The sequence below is a fragment of the Lithobates pipiens genome, unplaced genomic scaffold (genome assembly GCF_037356315.1).
Source record: "Lithobates pipiens isolate NorthernLeopardFrog02 unplaced genomic scaffold, aLitPip1_a1.2 Scaffold_22, whole genome shotgun sequence".
Lineage (NCBI taxonomy): Eukaryota > Metazoa > Chordata > Amphibia > Anura > Ranidae > Lithobates > Lithobates pipiens.
The window spans coordinates 105,455,180-105,478,408 of record NW_027507784.1 but is presented as its reverse complement, the minus strand read 5'-3'; the positions used below and the strand labels follow the sequence as shown (position 1 = coordinate 105,478,408).

General features: G+C 41.8%; 1 protein-coding gene across 3 annotated transcripts in view; it reads left to right on the top strand.

Moving 5' to 3' along the window:
* ATF2 (activating transcription factor 2) overlaps positions 1 to 22,034 on the top strand; it is a 176,891-nt gene extending 154,857 nt beyond the window's left edge. For all 3 annotated transcript variants that reach the window (XM_077448059.1, XM_077448060.1, XM_077448058.1), the window contains one exon: positions 17,577 to 22,034. In XM_077448059.1, coding sequence (XP_077304185.1) covers positions 17,577 to 17,806 — 230 coding nt within the window. In that variant the 3' untranslated portion in view covers positions 17,807 to 22,034. The remainder of the gene's footprint in view (positions 1 to 17,576) is intronic.
* Positions 22,035 to 23,229: the final 1,195 nt, after the last annotated feature.

Genomic DNA, 23,229 nt, shown 5'->3' with positions numbered 1-23,229 from the left:
GAAGTCCGTCTGAGCGAAGAGGTTGCAGAGCCCTGTGAGCCCTGTCTAATTCTAGACGATCCTGTGAAATTGTGGGAATTAAACTTTTAATGAGGTCTTGGATAGCGAGATGAGTGTCCTTGATAGATTCAGGAAGGCCTCTGACATGGAAATTATATCTCCTCGACCTATTTTCGAGGTCGTCAATTTTAGCTGTGGCTGCTTCTAAATGAATCCTGTAGTTCTTATATCCTGGCTGTGTTTTGGTTAATGCGTAGGCATGACTGATCCGATTGTAGCTCTATCGCTTCAATCCTGGTTAGGGATGCACCGAAATTTCGGCCGCCGAAACATATCGGCCGAAAATGGCCCTTTCGGCAAAAAGCCGAAAGAGAATTTCCGCCGATACTGGTGCCGAAAATGGGGCGGGGCTTGCGGGGCTTGGCCCCGCCCCCGGTGCCGCCCATCACGGGGGGGGTGTCCTTCTATCTTTAGCTCTCCTGCTCCCCTCCCTCCTCACCTATGCTGCAGTCAGCCTGTGGGGTCTCGCTCTAAAGTCCCCCTCTCCACAGCGGTGGCTGCATATGTCTCCTCAGCCGATGTGTAAATCGGCTGTGCAGGAGCTGGGCACGATGTTCACTGTGAAAGTGAAACCAAAGCAGAGGCGTCTAGCAGTGTGTGCTGTGCTCTCTGCCTCCCCCTAGAGTGCAGTACCCAGCATGGAGATTAATGAAGAGCTGCAGCTGCCAATTTTAAAAAAAGACTGTCTATATATGTTTGTATGCCTGTGTGTTGTATGTATGTATGTATGTATGTATATATATATATATATATATATATATATATATATGTATATGTGTGCATGTTTATGTATGTGCATGTTTATATGTATGTATGTATGTATGTATGTGCATGTTTATATGTATGTATGTTGTGTGTGCATGTTTATATGTATGTGTGTTGTGTGTGCATGTTTATATGTATGTGTGTTGTGTGTGTGTATGTGCGCATGTATGTGTTATATGTGTGTTGTATGTTTTATATGTGTGTGTGTGTGTGCACGCGTTTTTATATGTGTATGTTTATATGCACTGGTGAGGCACAGGCAGGCTACATGGCGGGCACTGGTAGGCTGCTGGCACAGTGGGGCTGCATTGATCTCCTGTAGCATGTCCGCAATCTCTGACCAGCTCCTGTAGCATGCCTGCAGTCTCTGACCATCTCCTGTACCATGCCTGCAGTCTCTGACCAGCTCCTGTACCATGCCTGCAGTCTCTGACCAGCTCCTGTACCATGCCTGCAGTCTCTGACCAGCTCCTGTACCATGTCTGCAGTCTCTGACCAGCTCCTGTACCATGTCTGCAGTCTCTGACCAGCTCCTGTACCATGTCTGCAGTCTCTGACCAGCTCCTGTACCATGTCTGCAGTCTCTGACCAGCTCCTGTACCATGTCTGCAGTCTCTGACCATCTCCTGTACCATGTCTGCAGTCTCTGACCATCTCCTGTACCATGTCAGCAGTCTCTGACCATCTCCTGTACCATGTCAGCAGTCTCTGACCATCTCCTGTACCATGCCTGCAGTCTCTGACCATCTCCTGTACCATGCCTGCAGTCTCTGACCAGCTCCTGTATCATGCCTGCAGTCTCTGACCATCTCCTGTACCATGTCTGCAGTCTGACCATCTCCTGTACCATGCCTGCAGTCTCTGACCATCTCCTGTACCATGCCTGCAGTCTCTGACCATCTCCTGTACCATGCCTGCAGTCTCTGACCATCTCCTGTACCATGCCTGCAGTCTCTGACCATCTCCTGTACCATGCCTGCAGTCTCTGACCAGCTCCTGTACCATGCCTGCAGTCTCTGACCAGCTCCTGTACCATGTCTGCAGTCTCTGACCATCTCCTGTACCATGTCTGCAGTCTCTGACCATCTCCTGTACCATGCCTGCAGTCTCTGACCATCTCCTGTACCATGCCTGCAGTCTCTGACCATCTCCTGTACCATGCCTGCAGTCTCTGACCAGCTCCTGTACCATGCCCGCAGTCTCTGACCATCTCCTGTAATATGTCCTCAGTCTCTGACCATCTGATGTATGAAAATATTTTTTAAAAACAGTCATTTTCGGTATCGGTGCTGTTTCGGTATCGGTTTCGGTTTTCGGCCTAGTGTATTTTTCATTTTCGGTATCGGTTTCGGCACCAAAAAACCCATTCGGTGCACCCCTAATCCTGGTTCCTAATTGTTGCAGATCAGCATGGATGGAGGCTGTGATCTGTGTGGCAGTTTGAGATAAACCTCTAGACAGCATTTGGGAGAATGCATTCATCATGGAGGCAAAGTCAGTGGGGGGTGAAGGCAAATCTCTGGGAACTATGTCCCATGGAGCAAAGCTGAGAGGTAACATATGCTGTGTGGAGGGGTTACATTCCCCCACAGTATGTCTCAGGAGGGGGTCCGTGGATGCTGGGGAGGGGGCTCCGGGTTGAATTTCACTCACTGTGCCGTTTGAAGCTGAAGAGAGGTGCTTGACTGTGTAATCCTGGTCCTCTATGGATTCCTCATTGCAGGCTGTGTGTTGTGAGGTAACGGCGGCCATCTTGGATCGGCCTGACAGTGCTGACGCTGTAGAAAGCGCGGGTTTGGGGTCCCGACGGGACTGAGAACCGGGCATTAGTGTGAAGCCTGAGGTTTCCCCAAGCAGATGTGACCGTTTACCGGCGAAAACGAGGGCTCAGAATGTCGTTGCGGCGGACGTTAGGCCAGGGTGGCGTGGAGCTCCCGGTCTATGCGGCCATCTTGGACGCTTTTGCGCATGCGCCCCCTATAGCGATCTTTTCTTTACAGTGTTAGATATATTTGGCTTAGAATGGGGGTGGGAGTAGATTTAGAGTTGGGTTTTGCCTTTACTTCAGTGTCCCTTGCCATTTATTATGCTATCCCATCTAACAATTTCTCTACATATAGGCTGGAGAAAGCTCTTTTCTGCTCCCTCTCTCATGCTAACACTCTCCGACAATTCCCAGATAGCAGCTCTGAAAGCTTAATATAAAATCCACTTTGTCTTCAGAAGTCCAATGGTCATAGATGGAAAGTGAAGTCTGTCCAAATACAATTACATCACTACTCTTCACCAGATTAGTTGATATTTTTTTGACAGCACTGTCAATAGGATCCAAAAATGAATGTCATGCTTCTATGGCCTCATGCACACTGCAGCTTAAAACTTTTTTTTATGCCTCTAAATGCCCCTCTATGTTAGCCTATGTGCACATATAGGCATTTAAAGGTCTTTAGAGGCAGAAAAAAAATAATCATTTGCACTTTCAAGAAAGGTGCTTTTGGCAGAAAAAAACTGCAAACACACCTAAAGGCACTCAATCACTAGGAGTATTTACTCATTTCAATGACCAGAACAAATTCATATTCTAGCCAATGAAATTAATGAACGCCAAAGCTTTTGAAGCTCTTTTTAAAGCTGTTTTCTCCTGCCAGGATAAAAGCGTTTAGAAGAGCCAGACAAATGCCCAGTGTGCATGAGGCCTAAAGGTAAAATCCAATTTTTTTACACTGCATTTTCACAACTGCTACCTAAGGCTTGCTAGAGAGCTTTGACATGGAAAAAGGTGCAACAAGGAGCTTACAACTGCATTCATTTACAGGAACTGCTAGGCTGAGTGCACACACACAAATGTGGCTACAATATCTATTGCTTGTGATCACCCAGCTAGTAATCGCTAGTGATTGCTACACATGGGCAACAATTAAGTGTAGCATCTAATAACAATTAATTGCTATTAGTAGCTCAATGCTTTAAAAGTGGGTGATTGATTTTGTTTCTAGATTATTTTACACAATTTTGGCATGTATAGCAATCACTAGCAATTAGTGATCACGGGTGATCACAGGTGATGATCACTATAGCAAAAATTATCAGCCAAGCCTTAAGCCTCGTACGATCAGATTTTTGGCAGACAAAGCGTCAGACTTTTGTCTGAAAGGCGTGTGCCAGGAACTTGTCTTGCATACAAACGGTACACATTTGTCGGCCAACAGACACGAACGTAGTTATGTACTACAAGGAATTTCAGCTCTTGAGCGCCACCCTTTGGGCACCTTCTGCTAATGTCCTGTTTGGTGAGCATTGATTCTGAGCATGCGTGTTTGTACTTTCAACTTTTGTGTGACGGTCTTGTGTACAGACAATAGGAATATCTGTCAACAGACTGTTGTCCGCCGAAAATTTACTAGCCTGCCAACCAACATTGGTTGGCAGGAAGTTGGAAAACTATTGTCTGGAGCGAACTAATGGTCGGATTTTAGGCCAACAGTCTGTCATCACACAATTCCCTGCTGAAAATCTGATCGTGTGTACGAGGCTTTAGATGGGATAGCTTCAGGGATAGCAAGGGTCATTTTAAAATGCCATTGCAGCTTATCGCTACATGATAATAGTTGTAAGGTTTTTCCAAATAAAAAGCAGAGAGGGTAAAAAGACAAGAGAAGAAGACAGGGAGAGTCCTTTATAGTGTATTATATTGGAAGCCTTCTTTATAGTTTTATCTGTAGAGATTGCCAGAACCTAACTGGGTCTCTGCAGCCTCTTAAAGGCTTGTGGAGAATATGTCTCCACACAGAACTTTACAGCTTATGGTTTTGGTTACACTCTGCCCAGGGAGATCCAGAACCTTGTATTTTTCAAAGTTATGGTGCCAGTTATAAACTTGAAGTGGCTCACAGTTGTGGTGAAGTAGTAATCCATTGTAGTAGGTAAAGATTAGATGTCAGGTCAGGTATTCATCAAAAGAGCTTTATTGAAGGTAAAACTGATTTACAGCACCAGCAATGAATTTCATTGCAAACTTGTGGCCACTAACTTAGGCAAGATTCATGACAACGCTTGATATCGCATGAAAGATGCTTGGCTGTGCCATTCAGAGAATGTGAATTTACAAGGTCCTTGTCCTGCTCGTGTGCTCGACAAACCCAGACCCATTTGTTCCTATGGGGAGAGCCCTACTCTGCAGGACTGCTGGAGGCCCCCATAAGTACCTCTCCCCATAAGAATCAATAGAGCCATTGCACTCACATGCAGGATGAAGAGGACCTGCTGGAGACACTAAAGCATGCCTTAAAAGACAATTTTTACCAAAAGTACAGATGTTCCCTAATCTATACAATTCAAAAAAATTTTTTAATAGAGTGTGAAAGTGTTGAAACCAGGGTTTTATTGCTGTATCTGTCCTGGCTGGGGAGATTTACCCTATTTGCCCTAGTGACCATTGTCAATTACAGTCGTAAATGAGGTTTAAAAGCTTTATCATGAACAGCAATGTCCGATTTTTGAAAACATGCCGTCATTCCTCTCAAGAAAAAAGGTATTAGCAATGGAGAAATGTGAGAAACTGCTGGACAAAGAGTCTTGGATTTATTAAATCCTCTGCTAAGGGAACTGTTACAGTGTTCAAATAAACAATTACGTAAGCTGTAGATAGAAACCCAAAAGAGGACACATTTTAATGGCAGTAACAAAATACAAGTTATCCTTTTATCATTCTCTATAATGGATAGACAAATCTATGTATGATGAGCATTACAAGTTTTGTGTGTATACACTATGAGAAATTTAGTATTCCAACCAACACTATATGACTGCTGCACAACGTACATTTAGGACAGAAATCTAAAAGAGGACTTGGCGTTTATCAAGTAGACAAATCTATTAATGATAAGCATTACAGTTTATATACACAAAGAGAAATCTGGTATTCCAGCCAACACTACTGTATCAATGTCCCATTGTGTATTAGAATTGAATCAGGTCTTGCTGTCTGTGTCCCTTAGATTCACCCTCTCTGTTTGTTCTGATGACCATTGTCACTAACATAAACTCCAAAATGTTATAGTTTTCATTTGAACGGGAATGAAAGGGAAATCTTCTGATGGGGGACTTATTCTGGTGACAACTGTCTAAGAAAGGATTTCTCTTCACTTTGAATTCCTCTAATTTTCTATAATGTCTCTGGGAAAAAAAGTTAAGGGAACTCTTAGTAATAGAACACGGACAGCAAGAAAATCTGACAGGAGTTTAAACCATTTCTTATTCTATCCAAAACTACAACAGAAGCTGTGGCAAGGGGTCTGCACACAGGGGGTAGACATTACTCAGCACTTTGGAGGGAGGCCCTTCTTACTTACCCTTAGGCGCCTGTGCATTGTTATGTTTTTATGGTGGCATTCGCCTCGTGTGCTTTCCAGATGGCTTACTAAAACGTTTGTACCATAGTGGTAGCAGTGGATGGTGGTTATTCTTGGCGTGAACATTCAGCACTCCGGTCTTAATATGCTCCCTGTTTCTGAACATGGGAGATACCTGGCTCTTCTCATCCTGGTGTCTTTGCTTGATTGGCGGGATCCGACTTTACCCTATGGGGTCACGCCCAGCGTAGAGAAAGTCTATTGGAAGACTATTGGAAGGTCTGCTGTGTTAGGGTAGTGGTTTTTATGGAAAAGTTGGAGGAATAATGCATCTAGGATTGAGGGAGAGGGGAGAGTTAGAATTTATAATAGGGCAGATAAGTCAGACACGAATGGAGGGGGAATTAGGGAAAATAGGGGGAAGGCTGTGCCAGGTGATGAGACCCACATGTTACAGACAAACATTGGTGATTACAGCACTATTTTTAGGAAAGATGGTACATAAATTGCAAAATGCAACAATGGATTAAAGTGTTTGTTCACCATAGCCAGAAGTCTGCCAAGCAAAATAGGAGAGCTGAAAGCTTTGGTGCATGAAGAACACTATGATCTATTGGAATTGCTGACTTTTGGTTTTATTAAGGAGATACAGCTAAAAAGAGCTGCAAGGGCTGAGACAGTGTTTATGATGGGTGAGATTTTAACTACCCTAGTTTAATGGCATTGCACGAACAGTGAAAGGGCAAATATATAAACTTATTACAACACAATTTTTTATGTAATATATAGAAGCCTTAACTAGAAATAATGCTCTTCTAGACCTGCTATAATGTAAAAAAAAAAAAGATGAGTTTATCATAAATGTTCATATAAAAGATAAACAGGGCAGCAGTTTTTAACCAGTTCCAGAAACCGTTTTGGGGGGTGTTAAATGGTTTGTCTTAACCCGTTAACTTCCACTTTTTATGCACAGCTTGGTCTGGTAAAGGGAGTTAAAGTGATATCTAAATATTGTTTCTTTTTTAAATAACAAACATGTTATACATACTTAGCTGCTTTGTGCAATAAATTTGCACAGATCAGCCCAGATCCTCCTCTTCTCAGGTCCAAGCTGGCGCTCCTGGCCCCTCCCTCCTGCCAAGTGCCCCCACAGAAAGCAGCTTTCTATAGGGATACCTGACCTGAGACTCTGCTTTGTGTGTCCATTCACACATGGAGCCGTAGCTTGACCCCACCTCCTCCATGCCCTGATTGGCTCACTGTCTATGATTAACAGCAGGCTCCCGCTGCTGCCAAAAGCCAATCAGGAGTGCAAGTCCCTGGAAAGGCAAGGCTCTCATGGACATCGCTGGATCGAGATGTGGTTAAGGTAAGTATTATGGGGGGCTGCTGCACACACAAGGTTATTTACCTTCATGCATTCTAAAAACCTTGTGCTTTTGCAACCACTTTAAAAAATAATGGACTCTTACAAAAGAACTGGGGACAAACAGAAAGTAAACCTAATAATTAACTTCTTCAGCTCTGTTTATACAAAGGAAAGTGGTGACACTCAAGTCCATAATGGGAATAGCCACAGCCTCAAATGAACCATAAGAGCTCAAAATTGATACAGTCCAAAAACATTTTGAAACAATAAAGGTGAATAGATCATCTGGACCTGATGGCTTGCACCCACATTTCATATAAAGAATAGGGCTCTGTTATTTCAAAGACATTTTTTTTTTAATGACTGACTTTGCACCAGTGGATTGGAGCAAGGCCAATCTGATGCCTATTTTAAAAAGGCATCAAAACATTTACCAAGTAATTACAGACTAGTATGTTTAAAGAGCTGACACTGACCGGCCCCCCAGCCCTACCGTTTTACTCACCTGAGCCCATTTGTTCCCTCGGCAAAGACTCGTTCTTCCTCTCTACCCAGGGTTCTCAGCTTTTGATTGAATAGATTGATAGCAGTGCAGCCCTTGGCTCCCACTGCTGTCAATTAAATCCAATGATTTGGGTGCCAGGGAGCGGGGCTGAGTCCGGCATTCTGTGTCTATGCACGCAAATGCTGAACTCGGGAACGCTCCTGCAAGGTAACCCCCAGGGAGAGCACTTCTCCCAGGGGGTTTACTGATGTGAGGAGGAGACGCGTGCGCCACCGGGGGACCCCAGAAAAGGATTGGGGCCACATTGTGGAAAACGAACTGCACAGGTGGAGGTAAGTATGACATGTTTGTTATTTAACCACTTGCTTACTGGGCACTTAAACCCCCCTCAGTCCCAGACCAATTTTCAGCTTTCAGCGCTGATGCACTTTGAATGACAATTGCGCGGGCATACAACACTGTACCCAAATGAAATTTTTATCATTTTTTTCCCACAAATAGAGCTTTCTTTTGGTGGAATTTAGTTACAGCTCGGAGTTTTATTTTTTGCTAAACAAACAAAAAAAAGATGCAAAAAAAAAATCATGTTTTAATAGTTTGTTATAAAATTTTGCAAACGGGTCATTTTTCTCCTTCATTGAAGTGCGCTGATTAGGCGGCACTGATAGGCTGCACTGGTGGGCACTGATGGGCTGCATTGGTAGGCACTGATAGGCTGCATTGGTGGGCACTGATAGGCTGCACTGGTGGGCACTGATAGGCATAGTTAAGGCGGCACTAATAGGCACAGATAAGGCGGCACCGATGGGCACAGATAAGGCGGCACTGATGGGCAAAGATGGGCACAGATAAGATGGCACGGATGGGTGGCAGGGATGGGTGGCACGGATGGGCACTGATAGGTACCACTGATAGATGGGACTGATGGGCACTGATAGGTGGCACTGACAGGTGGCTCTGATAGGTGGCACTGCTGGGCACTGATGGGCGGCACTGCTGGGCACTGGTAGATGACACTGATTGGCACGGATATGTGGCACTGGGGTGCAGCACCTTTGAGGCAGATTGTGGGCACTGCTGGGTGGCACTGCTGGGTGGCACTGTGGGCACTGCTGGGTGGCACTGTGGGCACTGCTTGGTGGCACTGACGGGGGGCACTTACTTTTATTAAATGTGGCACTGCAGGGGGCAGGTGGGCACTGGCAGGGGGCAGGTGGGTACTAGCAGGGCTGGCCGTGATCGGGACTGATGTCCTGATCACGGCCGCCGGTGATCAGCTTTTTTTTTTCTCCTCGCGCTGTCAGCGCGAGGAGGAATAATAGCCGATTACCGGCTCCGTTATATCACATGATCAGCTGTCATTGGCTGACAGCTGATCACGTGATAAGGGGTCGGGATCGACCCCTTGCACGGATCGGTGATCAGGCGAGTCTCATGGACTCGCCGATCACAGAGCGCGCCGCGCGCGCCCCTCAGGGGGCGCGCAGGCCGCTCATACACGGGACTACGTCTATTGACATCGTCCCGGAAAAGGAGATCCGCGCTGTAGCCGTCATTTGGCTATAGCACGGATCTCAAGTGGTTAAAAAAAAAAAAAAAAGGATGATTACAATCACTTTAACTTCTATGGTCGGTAAGGTTGATAATGGACCAAATAGAGTTTTTGCTAGAGAAGTTGAGATGATTCATGAAAGAGTGAAGTTGTCAAACAAATGTACTTTCTTTCTATGAGGAAGTAAGCAAAACATAGACAAAGGAGTGGCTGTGGCTATAGAATACTTGGACTTTGCAGAAGCGTTGGACAGAATTACCAATACGTAAATTAATCTGTAAACTCAGAAAAATTAGTTTAGAAAATGGATAGAAAACTGGCTTAGACCATATTCAGAGAGTAATGATTCATACACTGAATTAGTGATGTGCTCCAAGGTTTAATGTTGGGACACTTACTTTTTAACCAGTTAAAAAATTATATAGAGTTTGGTTTTAAAAGTACAATTTCAGTGTTTGCAGATGTCACCAAGCTATGCAGTGGAATAAAGTCTTTATAAGATGTCTCCAACTTACAAGCCGACCTCAATGCACTGTTTGATTGGGTATCTACTGTATGTGGTAAAAGAGGTTAAATGTTGATAAAAGTAAAATTGTGCACTTGGGGGATAAAAACATGTACGAGTCATACATTGTAGGGTGAGTACGGGGTTTGGCTGTCAGTAACTCAGAAGGATCTGTATGTTCTGGTAGATCACAAACAATGGAATGCAATGCCAAACTGCAGTTTCCAAAGCTAGCAAAATAATTTTTTTGTATTAAACTGGCTGTTACCCTAAAAAAAAAAAAAAAATTTGATCTTGTTTCCTTATAGCAGGTTAAACAGCACAGTGCTTGTGCTGTCTAACCTGCCCCTCTAGAAACTGTAAAAAAAAACTGTCTGATCCTGTCAGTTTCTGCTCCCCCTGTAAAGTGACCACAGTTTATCATGGTCACTGAGCCCTGACAGTCTCAGTTTACGTGCCTCTGTCATCCGCTGTCTCTCCTCTCCCCCCTCTCCTCCCTGCCTGTCAGCTCAGGAGTCTGTGTCTCTGTCTCCACACCTCCCCCCACACTGCTGTTAGTAGAAAAAAACTACAATAAAAAAAAAATGCTGACAGCCCCTCTTTTTTAAGCTGCCATCCTGCACTATATAAGTGTTTGTAAGAAACAAAGCCTCTAAATACCTTTTTGTACTATATCTTCAGGCCGGTCACGTGACTTCCTGACGCTCTGCTACTCCAATCCAGGGCTGCAGCAGGAGGGGCCGAGCGGCTAGCTCGGCAGTCACGTGACTCCTGGCCAACATCAGAGGGAGAGCTCAGCTCCTCCAGCTGTAGCCCTGGATCAGAGTATTAGCGCTGCCAAGAGTCACGTGACTGGCCTGAAGATACATCAGAAAAAGGTATTTAGAAGCATCGATTTGAAACAAAGACTTAGACCCCTTTCACACTGAGGCAGTTTTCAGGCATTTTAGCGCTAGAAATAGCACCTGTAAAGCACCTGAAAACTGCCTCTCAAGTCCCCCCAGTGTGTAAGCCTGAGTGCTTTCACACTGGGACGGTGCGCTTGCAGGACGGGAAAAAAAGTCCTGTAAGCAGCATCTTTGGCGCGGTGTGGGAGCGGTGTAAACACTGCTCCCACACCGCCCCTGCCCAATGGAATGAATGGGCACCGCTTCCAATGCACCTCAAAAGCGCTTCGGTACGCACTGCATCACGGGTGCTGTTAACCCCTTCTTGGGGGTTAAAAGTGCCCCGATACCACCCGAAAAGTGGCACCAAAGCGCCACTATAATAGCAGCAAATCGCCGCTAAAACGAGCAGTGCTTTACCACTAACGCCGGCTCCGCCCCATTGTGAAAGTACCCTTATACAGTGCAGGATGGCAGCTTAAAATAGACGGGCTGACAGCAAAGTATAATTTAGGGTTACAAAACCCTTTAAGTGGTATAGACTTCAGGGAAAGATATATACTTCTAATATAATATTGTCCTTCTACAAAGCATTGGTAAGACCTCACCTGGAATATGCAGTTTATTTTGGCCACCAATTCACTAAAAAAGGATGTAAGGGAACTGGAGAGAGTGCAGAGAAGGACAACTAAACTAATAGGAAGCATGAAGAACCTTAGCTTTAAAGAAAAGTTAGCTGAACTGATTTTATTTTCCCTTGAGAAAATGCATTTAACCCCTTCACTGCCACCAGTGTTAGTACCAGCCTGTAAGCTGACTCCTGGCTCCTATAGAACCCGGGAGACAGTTTTCACTTGTTTAGCAGACTGACAGCTTTTTAGTGGAAGTGATTCAGGTGGCTGCAAAGCAGCCCAATCACTTCCACATACAGTAACATGCCCACCAAAGCTATTCACTGTAAGATCTTTGCAAAGGTCAAGGGGGCACTCTGAACTTTGTATACGAAAGATTGTTTAAAAAAATAAAATAAAAAAATAAAAAGCTGGATACATCCCTAAATGATCTTGGGGATTAGGAAGGATTTTTTTCCCTGTTGGAGTAAATTGGACCATACTTTATAGAAGTTTCTTATTTCTTCCTCTGGATCAACTGAGTATAGGGTTCTGTATATTGAGGTTTTCAAGTTATTTATTTATCTCTTTTATCGGTTGAACTTGATGGACTTGTCTTTTTTCATCCTGATTATATCTGCAGTTTAGGCATGAAAAAGAAACCAGCATCCTGTGTTGTCATATTCTACTAACGGTATGCAAAAGAGCAACATCATCATATGTACATTAGTTGGTCTTAGGCAACATGCAGTTCAGTAGCGAGCAGGCAGATTTCTCAGCATCAGTCATTCTCATTGACAAGTCTTCCATGATCTTAGAGTCCCTTTTTCCAGAACATTCATTTCAACAACAAAATCCTATATTATGTGTATTGTATTTTGTCCATGTTATTTATCTATAAAACCCTCCCTTGTGCAGACATCCAAAGCCCTGAGACTGCTGCTGGGTGCCACCATCTTGGATGTGATGTCAGCAGCTCCAGCAGGTTTAGAGCTGACAATCAGGAGACGCACTATAGTATTCTCCCTTCCCCCAGCAGCTACATAAAAGGTTTCAAAGACCTTGTCCAGTGAAGTGAGCAATTAGACACTCCCAGGAGAGGAGAGGGCTACGACAAGCAAGGATGGAGTAAACTGTCATAGGGAAGTATAGTTGATAAAATAAATGAATGAAAATAATTTATGGAAAGGGAAAAAAATTGCAAGTAAGCATTTAAAACTGTTGTATCCTATAAACAGAACTCTTAGGCACCATCGGCTGGTCTGCATGCCATTCATTAGTATACAGTACATTCTGTTGCAGATACAGTATGGTGATCTCCAGGCAGTTTGATATTTTGTATGTTATGTTAATGGAAACATGTACAGTGGGAGGAAACAAGTATTTGATCTCCTGCTGATTTTGTACTTTTGCCCACTGACTAATGATCAGTCTATAATTTTAATGGTAGGTTTATATTACCAGTGAGAGAATAACAAAAATATCCACAAAAACGCATTTCAAAACAGTTATAAATTGATTTTCATTTTAATGAGTGAAATAAGTATTTGATCCCCTATCAATCAGCAAGATTTCCAGCTCCCAGGTGTCTTCTATACAGGTAACAAGCTGGGATTAGGAGCACTCTATTAAAGGGAGTGCTCCTAATCTCAGCTTCTTAGCTGTATAAAAGGCACCTGTCCACAGAAGAAATCAATCTGATTCCAATTTCTCCACCATGGCCACGACCAAAGAGCTGTCCAAGGATGTCAGGGACAAGATTGTAGACCTACACAAGGCTTGAATGGGCTACAAGACCATCGCCAAGCAGCTTGGTGAGAGGGTGACGACAGTTGGTGCGATTATTCGCAAATGGAAGAAACACAAAATAACTGTCGATCTCCCTTGGTCTGGGGCTCCATGCAACATCTCACCCCGTGGAATTTCAATGATCATGAGAACGTTGAGGAATCGGCTCAGAACTACACGGGAGAATCTTGTCAGTGACCTCAAAGCAGCTGGGACCAAAGTCACCAAGAAAACCATTGATATCACACTACACCATGAAGGACTGAAATCCTGCAGCGCCCGCAAGGTCCCCCTGCTCAAGAAAGCACACGTACAGGCCTGCCTGGATTTTGCTAATGAACATCTGAATGATTCAGAGGAGAACTGGGTGAAAGTGTTGTGGTCAGATGAGACCAAAATCAAGCTCTTTGGCATCAACTCGCTGTGTTTGGAGGAGGAGATATGCTGCCTGTGACCCCAAGAACACCATCCCCACTGTCAAACATGGAGGTGGAAACATTATGCTTTGGGGGTGTTTTTGTGCTAAGGGGACAGGACAACTTCACCACATCAAAGGGACGATGGATGGGGCCACATACCATCAAATCTTGGGCGAGAACCTCCTTCCCAATGCCAGGGCATTGAAAATGTGTTGTGGATGGGTATTCCAGCATGACAATGATCCAAAACACATGGCCAAGGCAACAAAGGAGTGGCTCAAGAACAAGTGCATTAAGGTCCTAGAGTGGCCTAGCCAGTCTCCAGACCTTAATCCCATAGAAAATATGTGGAGGGAGCTGAAGTTTCGAGTTACCAAATGTCAGCCTCAACATTAATGACTTGGACAGGATCTGCAAAAGAGTGGGACAAACCTGGTGGTCAACTACAAGAAACGTATGACCTCAGTCATTGCCAACAAAGGTCTTGCACCAAGTACTCAGCCATGTTTTGCGAAGGGGTCAAATACTTATTTCACTCATTAAAATGCAGATCAATTTATAGCTTTTTTAGACCAATAATTTCTTTGTTAGTGGGCAAACCTACAAAATCAACAGGGGATGAAATACTTTTTTCCCTCACTGTAACGCATATAAAGCAGTGTTATCCGAATTTGACTGCAAAAGTTGAAATAAACTTTAACCATTTCAGCCCCGGAAAGGATTTACCCCCTTCCTGACTAGAGAATTTTTTTGCGATTCGGCACTGCATTGTTTTAACTGACAATTGCGCGGTCGTGCGACGTGGCTCCCAAACAAAATTGATGTCCTTTTTTTCCCACAAATAGATCTTTCTTTTGGTGTTATTTGATCACCTCTGCGGTTTTTCTTTTTTGCACTATAAACAAAAAAGAGCGAAAATTTTTTTAAAAACGCATTATTTTTTACTTTTTGCTATAATAAATATCCCCAAAAATATATAAAACATTTTTTTTCCTCAGTTTAGGCTGATACATATTCATCTACATATTTTTGGTAACAAAAATCGCAATAAGCATTTATTGATTGGTTTGCACAAAAGTTGTAGCGTCTACAAAATAGGGGATAGTTTTATGGCATATTTATTAATAATTTTTTTTTTTTTACTAGTAATGGTGGTGATCAGAAATTTTTATCATGACTGCGACGACATGGCGGACACATTAGACAAGTTTGACACATTTTTGGGACCATTGGCATTAATACAGCGATCGATGCTATAAAATTGCATTGATTACTCTAAAAATGTCACTGGCAGTAAAGGGGTTAACCACTAGGGGTGGGAGGGGTTAAGTGTATCCTAGGGGCATGTTTCTTACTGTCTGGGGGGCGTGGCTGCGTGTGACACCACACTGATCGCTGCTCACATTTTTGGGACCATTGGCATTAATACAGCGATCGATGCTATAAAATTGCATTGATTACTGTAAAAATGTCACTGGCAGTGAAGGGGTTAACCACTAGGGGCGGGAGGGGTTAAGTGTATCCTAGGGGCATGTTTCTAACTGTCTGGAGGCGTGGCTGTGTGTGACACCACACTGATCGCTGCTCCCGATGACAAGGAGCAGACGATCAGTATCCTGTCATTAGGCAGAATGTTGTTTACATCGGCATCTCCCCGTTCTTGAGCTCCGTGACACGATCGCAGGTAACCCCACGGCGATCGAGTCCGCGGGACCTGCGAGCGCGGCCACGGAGCTTGCAGCAGGCAAGGGGGCGGCGGGAAATTCAAAGTAACTTATGGGTACATTACTTTGCCCAGCCGTGCCATTCTGCCGACGTATAAGTACAGGAGCCGGTCGGGAACCGTTTAAAGTGTATAGCCAAAAATAGCCATTATCATTCATGGATAATCCAAAGATATCGAGTTTTGCTTGCCCTGTGTGAAAGCCAGGGTCTTGTCCAATTGCACCCTGTGTGCTAGGTCAGAGCCAAAGTTCTCTAAGCAGGGAACATAGGCTTTGCTGATTGCAGACTTATAGGTCTGATGTGTCAGACAATTGCTGCTGCATAGAGATCAGGGGCCCTTCTCTACATTCTAGGACAGGCTTTTCTACTCAGGCTGCAGATACTTTTGAAAGAAAATGAGCTGTAAGATTTTACACACTTGTTGTTTTGCAACGGGAATGTATTGAGCTAATTTAGGGCCGGTTCACAGTGGTGCGATGTCAGAGATTGGATGTGATTAGCACCACACTGCAGTGAAAATCGCATGTGATCTCTGTGCAATGCGATTTCAGCCATAAAGATCATATGGCTGAATTTGCATCAAACTCACACAGGACCCTCTTTTTATCCGCAGCAGAATCGGATCACATGGGTGTTCCCACCCATGTGATCCGATTCCTGTCCAAGTTTGCAGATCGCACTGCGATATGCAAACTGATTTGTGGTGTCATTAACTTTTACCTGACACTCCCAGCAGTTCACATAGGACAGTGTGAACTGCCATCGGGAAACATGCGATGCGGGAACCCGCAGTGGATTTGCAGGGTTCCCACATCGCAGCAGTGTGAACCGGCCCTTAAACTGAAAGCTCAACTGGGCTTTAAGACGTTTTTGTTTTTTGTGTCCATCTTATACACTTTTGTAAAACTGACAGCTGTTTCACTTTGTGCAGTAGTCACCGTGGCTACAAGAGCTGGGTATAAATCACAAAAATCCTATGTCCCAAATGCAGCAAAGACACCTCTGTGAATTGGTGCCTGGTGTCAGACGAGACAGTGAAACAGGTGAGTATAGCCCATCCACCACAGACAGCACTAGCCTCTCACCTCACAGATTCAACCTGAAAAGGTCACACAGCATTATCCCACAACATGGGGCATGAACCTCCAGCGATTCAATGTAGGTACAAAGACTGGATTCCCCACAAGGCACATATGTAAAATTTGTCAAATTTATTCCAGCAAAAGATAAAAAAATCACAAATAGAGCACTTGAGCCAGGTGCAAGTGAGAGAGCATAACAGTATGTTTCAAACCATAACGATAGCCATGGGTGACATCATACGTTACTCCTCTCCCCGTACGCGCTACGTCCTGTGGACAGGACTTCTTCAGCAGGTCCCCACGTACCAACATTTGATCACTGGAGGTTCATGCCCTGTGTTGTGGGATAATGTTGTGTGAACTTTTCAGGTCTAATCTGTGAGGTGAGAGGCTAGTGTTGTTTGTGGTGACTAGGTTATACTCACCTGTTTCACTGTCTCATCTGACACCAGGCACCAATTCACAGAGGTATCTTTACTGCATTTGGGACTTGTCCCTATGGACATATATTATCATTTATTCAATGTTGCACTGCACTGACTTTACAGCTCTAAAGTAGTATTGTCCCAAGGTAATAAATTAAGCCAGGCAATCATTATGTGCTTCTTTATGATAAATACAGCAGCAAGTAGAATTGAAAATAATTAAGTATATACTATGTGGGCATTATATATTGCTTAATGTATATCCACAAAACAAAATTGTTAAACATTGCAGCTTACGATGTGGCTGCATTAGCTTTTTTTTTTTGAGGGGGGTGGGGGGGGGTTCTGTTTTTTTTTTTTTCCCGGTTATTTCTGTGAATAAAACTTCTGTCCTGTGTTGTGCTCACTTATTCCCCTGTATTTGTTGAACCATAACCTTGTTTTTGCTTTCAGTTAATCTCCTAGGATGTTTTCTTTTTATCTGTCTGCTTCCTTGGACCAGGCTGATTGTGTTTGTCTTTTTCTGAACTAGATGCTGAAAAAGATGAGAGCTCCGAAGACATTTCAATGCCCAGCAGCCCACAGACCGAAGCAATTCAACATAGTTCAGTCAGCACATCCAATGGTGTGAGTTCCACCTCAGTGGCAGAAGCAATAGCAACATCCGTTCTCACCCAGATGGCAGACCAGAGCACCGAACCAGCTGCTTCACATGTTGCCGTGGCACCACCTCCTAATCCTCCTCAGTCTTCAGGAAGTTGATCGCAAACCTATCAATTGCACCAACACTTTGTAACCATTGGTGATTATAAGAGAAGAAAAGTGCATTATAGAAAAAGGTTCCCCGACACTCAGGCCTACGAGCCAGCAATAGGGCAAATTAATACCTCCATAGAAGGTTTTAATCGGCTCTTTTTACTGTCTCTTTTTAAATGCACTTGTCGACTTTTTAGAGGTGCTCACGTGCACCTTTCCTACTAGTTATAAATGGATGAGCAGCTTGCAATTTTCTCTCTCTGCTTATTTGGTACATGCACATGAGAGCTCCTCAGCTGTGTGGGGTGACTGGTATTCTTGTGCCTGCTGTACCTTTTAAGAAGGGCTGGGGTACTCTCCAGGCAAGCCTGTTTTTATTTTGGTCAGTCCTATACAAGTCCTGGTGTTTGTACTTTAATGGTGGGACCACACTTTTGCAGAGGCACTTTGTAAGTGGTTTGTGGCTTCCCGTATATTTTTCAGAATTTTGAGACCTCTGCTTTCATTTAAAGCAAGTTTTAATTAGGTATTTTTTTCTGGCTGGCAGGTTCCTTTGCTGAGGAACCTATTTTTTAATGCACTTGCAGTGAACTACCCTTCCCAAGTGCATCTCCCAGGCTAGTTATATGCTAGGAGTTACCATTTGTTCTCTATAGATGAGAGATGTATGAAAGGCCAGGCTTAAAGGTATAAAATCCTATCATTTTTACACAATGGAACTAGATTTGTTTTATGTTCCCGTACAATTTAGCTGTCCCTGTCTCATCAAAACTAAATTTTAAAATGGGGCTAAATTGTTTGTTTATATTCTTTTAAAAAGTATCGGAATCATCTTTTGAGACCTAGTGCAGGCTTTCTGGTAATATTAATTGTATGTGATATTTATACCAAAGTTCTGCATAGTCCCTTTTAATCTTTAATCAATGGTTCTGTGCACTAGGCCTGATAAAAAAAAGAAAAGGTAATTACTTTATTTTATTGTTTTTTTGCACAAAAAGAATAATAATGGCAAATGTATGTTTTTGTAATGTTTTTTTAATTGCACATGGTTTGTGACTTATTGACAGTTACAAACTTCTTAATCGGGACAGTCACTGCTTTATTTTATATTTCTTTGGAAATGAAAGTTGCTTGGCTCTTTAACTTTAAAAAGTTCTAGTCTAAGTGCAATTCTTTAGTTTTATTGCCTTTTTTTTAACTTTATTTTGGAGAACGCATTGAAAATCGTAACTATAATTCATACCATGGAGTGCTAGTTTATTAGTAACCAGTAGAATAGTTTATGGAAATTCACATCTTTATGTGCTTCACTGGCTCCCCCAATGTATGTTTACTATGAGTGTAACTGCCAGAAAAAGAACCTGAAAAAACAACAGTACATTAGACAACTTGGAACATATTTTCCTCACTGTGTTTGCAAGCTGACTTGTACTTAATTCTTGTGAAAACACTATCATCTTTCTGTAGCAAACTTTTGATACATTTCTTGTGGATAAGCAAATCAGTATCTTGGAAATGTGCATTTTTTTTCTTTTGTGAGTGTGTGAGTTAGTAGTGCAAGGGGTTTGGGGGGGTTACAGAGGAGAGAATGAAGCCCTTAGATTAAGCCAGCAAATTATGCTTGAATGTTCTGAGATGCCTTCGATGTGATGCTGGCTTACAACTGCAATTTCAAATAAGTTTAATAACAAACATTCCATAATGTAGCTTGTGCTGGGGAAAATGATGATTGTAAGTTCCACATTCTCATGATAAATGTTGCCTGCAGGATACTGAGTCCTCTCTGAAGGGTTGCCAACTGTCCTTTTTTTTTTCTTTTTTTTTTTTTTTTACAGGAACAGCCTTGTTTTCCTTCAGCAGACTTATACAGTACATGTGACCAATCTATATTTTATTATTTATGTGATATTATGAAAAGGTAAAGGAACACAGAATTGTTTATCCTGTAATAGTGTCCATTTTCTATTCCTTAACGTGTTACTAAACCCACAACAGTAAAATCAGTCTGTATATGCAGTAAAGCATGATTGTTATACTCTCTGTGGTACCTAAAGGGTTAATCCTCTGCATTGTGTTTGATCCAGGCTGTTTGATCCTGTTTGCACAGATCCTCTTTTTCCATATAAGACAGAGCCTTTGGAGTCAGGCTGCACATGCTCAGTTTGGTGTGTATTGCTAGAGAGTTTTTCTTTTTTCTTGGGAGAGTGCATGTTATCAGCACAGGGCCAATCAGCACGGTCTAGACAGAAGGGCACAGATCCTGGATCCTGATAGGACATCTCAGTGCAGTATGAAAACTCCTCCTACAAGCTTTACCAGGAACTGATAGAAGTCACAAGACTGCTATATACTGCTGATGAGAGAAGGTATTTAGCAGTTCATATTTATTAAAATCATTACAGAGACCAAATATAGTGAATGCAGGATCCTGGGTTTAGTAACACCTTAAGTGCCTGGTCAAGTTCTCTCAAAGCCTAGTTCCTGTCTCCCTCCAGTTCTTCCCTTGAAGGTCACCCCGCCCCCCCCCCCCCCCCCCCCCAGCTGTGATTTATTTATTTATTTTTTCTTTCATACTTGCCTTTTTCAGATGTCTTCAGCTCAGTCACTTGATGCATGGGTTCCTCTCAACATACTTTTTAAATGTGGGCACTTCTCAATGAATAAGTGCTGCTCTCTGCACCATTGTATGAGTGTAGGGTGCCATAGTGCCCCCCCACTCCTGGAGGGGTCCATGACATTCTGCACTCACAGGATTTCCTCAGTCATTCAGGTTGACTGAGGAAATCTAGAGGCAAAAATGAATTACTGTGGGAAACCGTGGTGGAGAACAGGTAATTATTGGAACAATATTTTTTTTTTAAATCTTTTAAACTCCTTCTACTTTTTTAAGTTTTGGCCAGAATTGGACTTTAAGATTTCTCAGTAGAGACCACATGACTAGTACCCCCAGCACTGGTCATATGACCAGGCACTGAAAAACAGAATTAGAATTATTACATAAATATTAAGTAAATTCTATTACTTGTTTTTTACAATGTCAATGAATGGATGTTATAATAAAGGTCCTGATTTTATATTTTAGGTTTGCTTTAATTTATATTATCTATTTACCAAGTTCCCAAAAAAAAAAAAAATGCTGTGTAATCTGGGGGAATGATGTACAGGCTGATGCTATTTATTTTACTCCTGATAACCCAACAAACCTCAATGTTTTATTTTTATGTAGGAATGTTGGCAATCCTACCTCTCAATGTGCCATTATTAATCTTGATTCACAATGCAATATCTCACAAGAATCACTAAAAGTGTGTTTAAGTGACTTCAGATCACTTTGTAAAATTCTCTTGTATATAATCAAAACTTTTGCAGCCTACCTGCAACAGTGATCACTTCTTTCTTACGTTCCTCAAAATGGTAAATGTCATGTACCCTGTCTGAATTAAATATTTTAATCTAGATGATGTAATTTATATAATGTTTTAGATTGAGTTCTAAATGCAAACTAGATTTAAATGAAATTGCATCTGTCATATTTTAGGACCGCTGCAAGTCAGCATGAATTAATCACTGGATGAAACTGTAGTAATCCAAGCTGAGGACAATGCACTACCTTTTTTATTGTCAATTTATTTTTATTTTTTTTTAAGCTGAAGGGGCATACCGTACATTCTTTTTCGTCTAATGCCAATTAACTTCAGCTGCATAAAATGTGAATTCTGCGGAAAAGCTTTATCTTTTATTTGTTGTTGGAATAATAGTTCATTTGTGATATACTGGTTGTGAAAGAGAAAATCATGTTATTTATACATTTCTTTTTTTCTTTGTATTATAAATTTATCCAGCTGTAAATTAAACTTTGCGCAAGTAAGGAGAGAAAATGTACTTGGTGAATGGTGTTAGTTCTAATATTAGAAAAAAAAAGTGCATCTGTGTTCGACAAGTAAATAAGTAAATTATTTTGTTCTTAATCCATTTCACTTGTCACCACGTCTGTATGTAGCTATTTCTAATGTTTGGATTCAGCATTTCACAAACTGTACTGCTTCATTTTAGTACAGTTTGCATGAATAAATTATGTATAAAGTATAATTAAACATTATTCAAATTGTTTTTATTTTTATTAATCTTTATTATTCTGTTACTGTATTTCCATTGTTTACAAGACGTCTTTATGATCTGTCTAGGAGGCAAGCACATATGTACATTGAAATAAACATTTTAAAAATTAATGTAAGATTGTTGTAGTTGTGTTAGTCATTTTGTTTACATTTATTCAGGAAATTTTAACTATTATTCCTATGCATGTATACTGCAACAGACAAGTGCTTATGTATACTGTAGAAGAGTTTCTGAATTATTTCCTACACGGAAAAGAGATTATTTAAAAAATATATATATAAGAAATCCATTTTAGTGGTCATGTAACTGAAATTTTTTGGAATTAAGTAATTTTTTTTTCTTCCTTTGCAAAATACAATATTTTGTTTTTAAATTAAATGTTCTAAGTATTCAAATCGCAAACAGCAAACCTTTTGTCACTTTGCTTGATGTAGGGTCTGCATACAGATATGTCCCTATATATTTAGTTTTTTATATATATTAAATATTCACAGTATTTTATGGACCTCCAGTTACAAAATGCAAACAGGGAACATAAGTTAAGAAAATTGTATATTCAGGATCCTATAGAAATTATATGGATGATAATAATTATTAATATGATGTTTGGTGTTATAAAATGTGTAGAAGAAGCTGCACTGTTAGCAGGCCCTGAGGACCAGGGTAGGCCAGCTGGAATAGGAAAAGGATAAACCAGTGGTACACTACAAGTGTAAGAAGAGATTATGTTGGTCTTATTAATAGAATTATAGAAATAGAATAAATAAAGATATAGACTGGAGAAAAAAAAACGCAGACAAATACATTGAGGCTGAGACTCTACACACAATAAATTGTATTAATTTTTTTTTTCAATTATCCGATCATTTGAAAAGCAGATTCCTGTTTACTCTTTTCATCTGCACGATTAGATGCAAGTATTTGCTTTTCACATACCTGGAAAACTGAAATTAATATTCACAAATTTATTGTATCAAGATTATCATTGGCACCATCACCATTGGCAAACCAGCTTGCATGTGTTATTGAGGGATTTATAAGTAAAAACAAAAGGCTGATTATTACACTGGCTTGCTTTAAAATATCAAATCAGCCTAGAAGGTGACAACCTATGTGATATTGAGGGTGGCAGTTGTAAATATATAAGCATTATTTACAATAAGCTTAAATAAAATATGCTTATCCAGCTGTTACTGAATGATAAAGGTCATGACTACTTTAGTAATTGAATGCTGAGAAGTGGGGTGAGGAATGTTTAAATAAATGGTGTAAGTATAGTCCTTAAGTGCAATTTAAATATCATGTTTAAG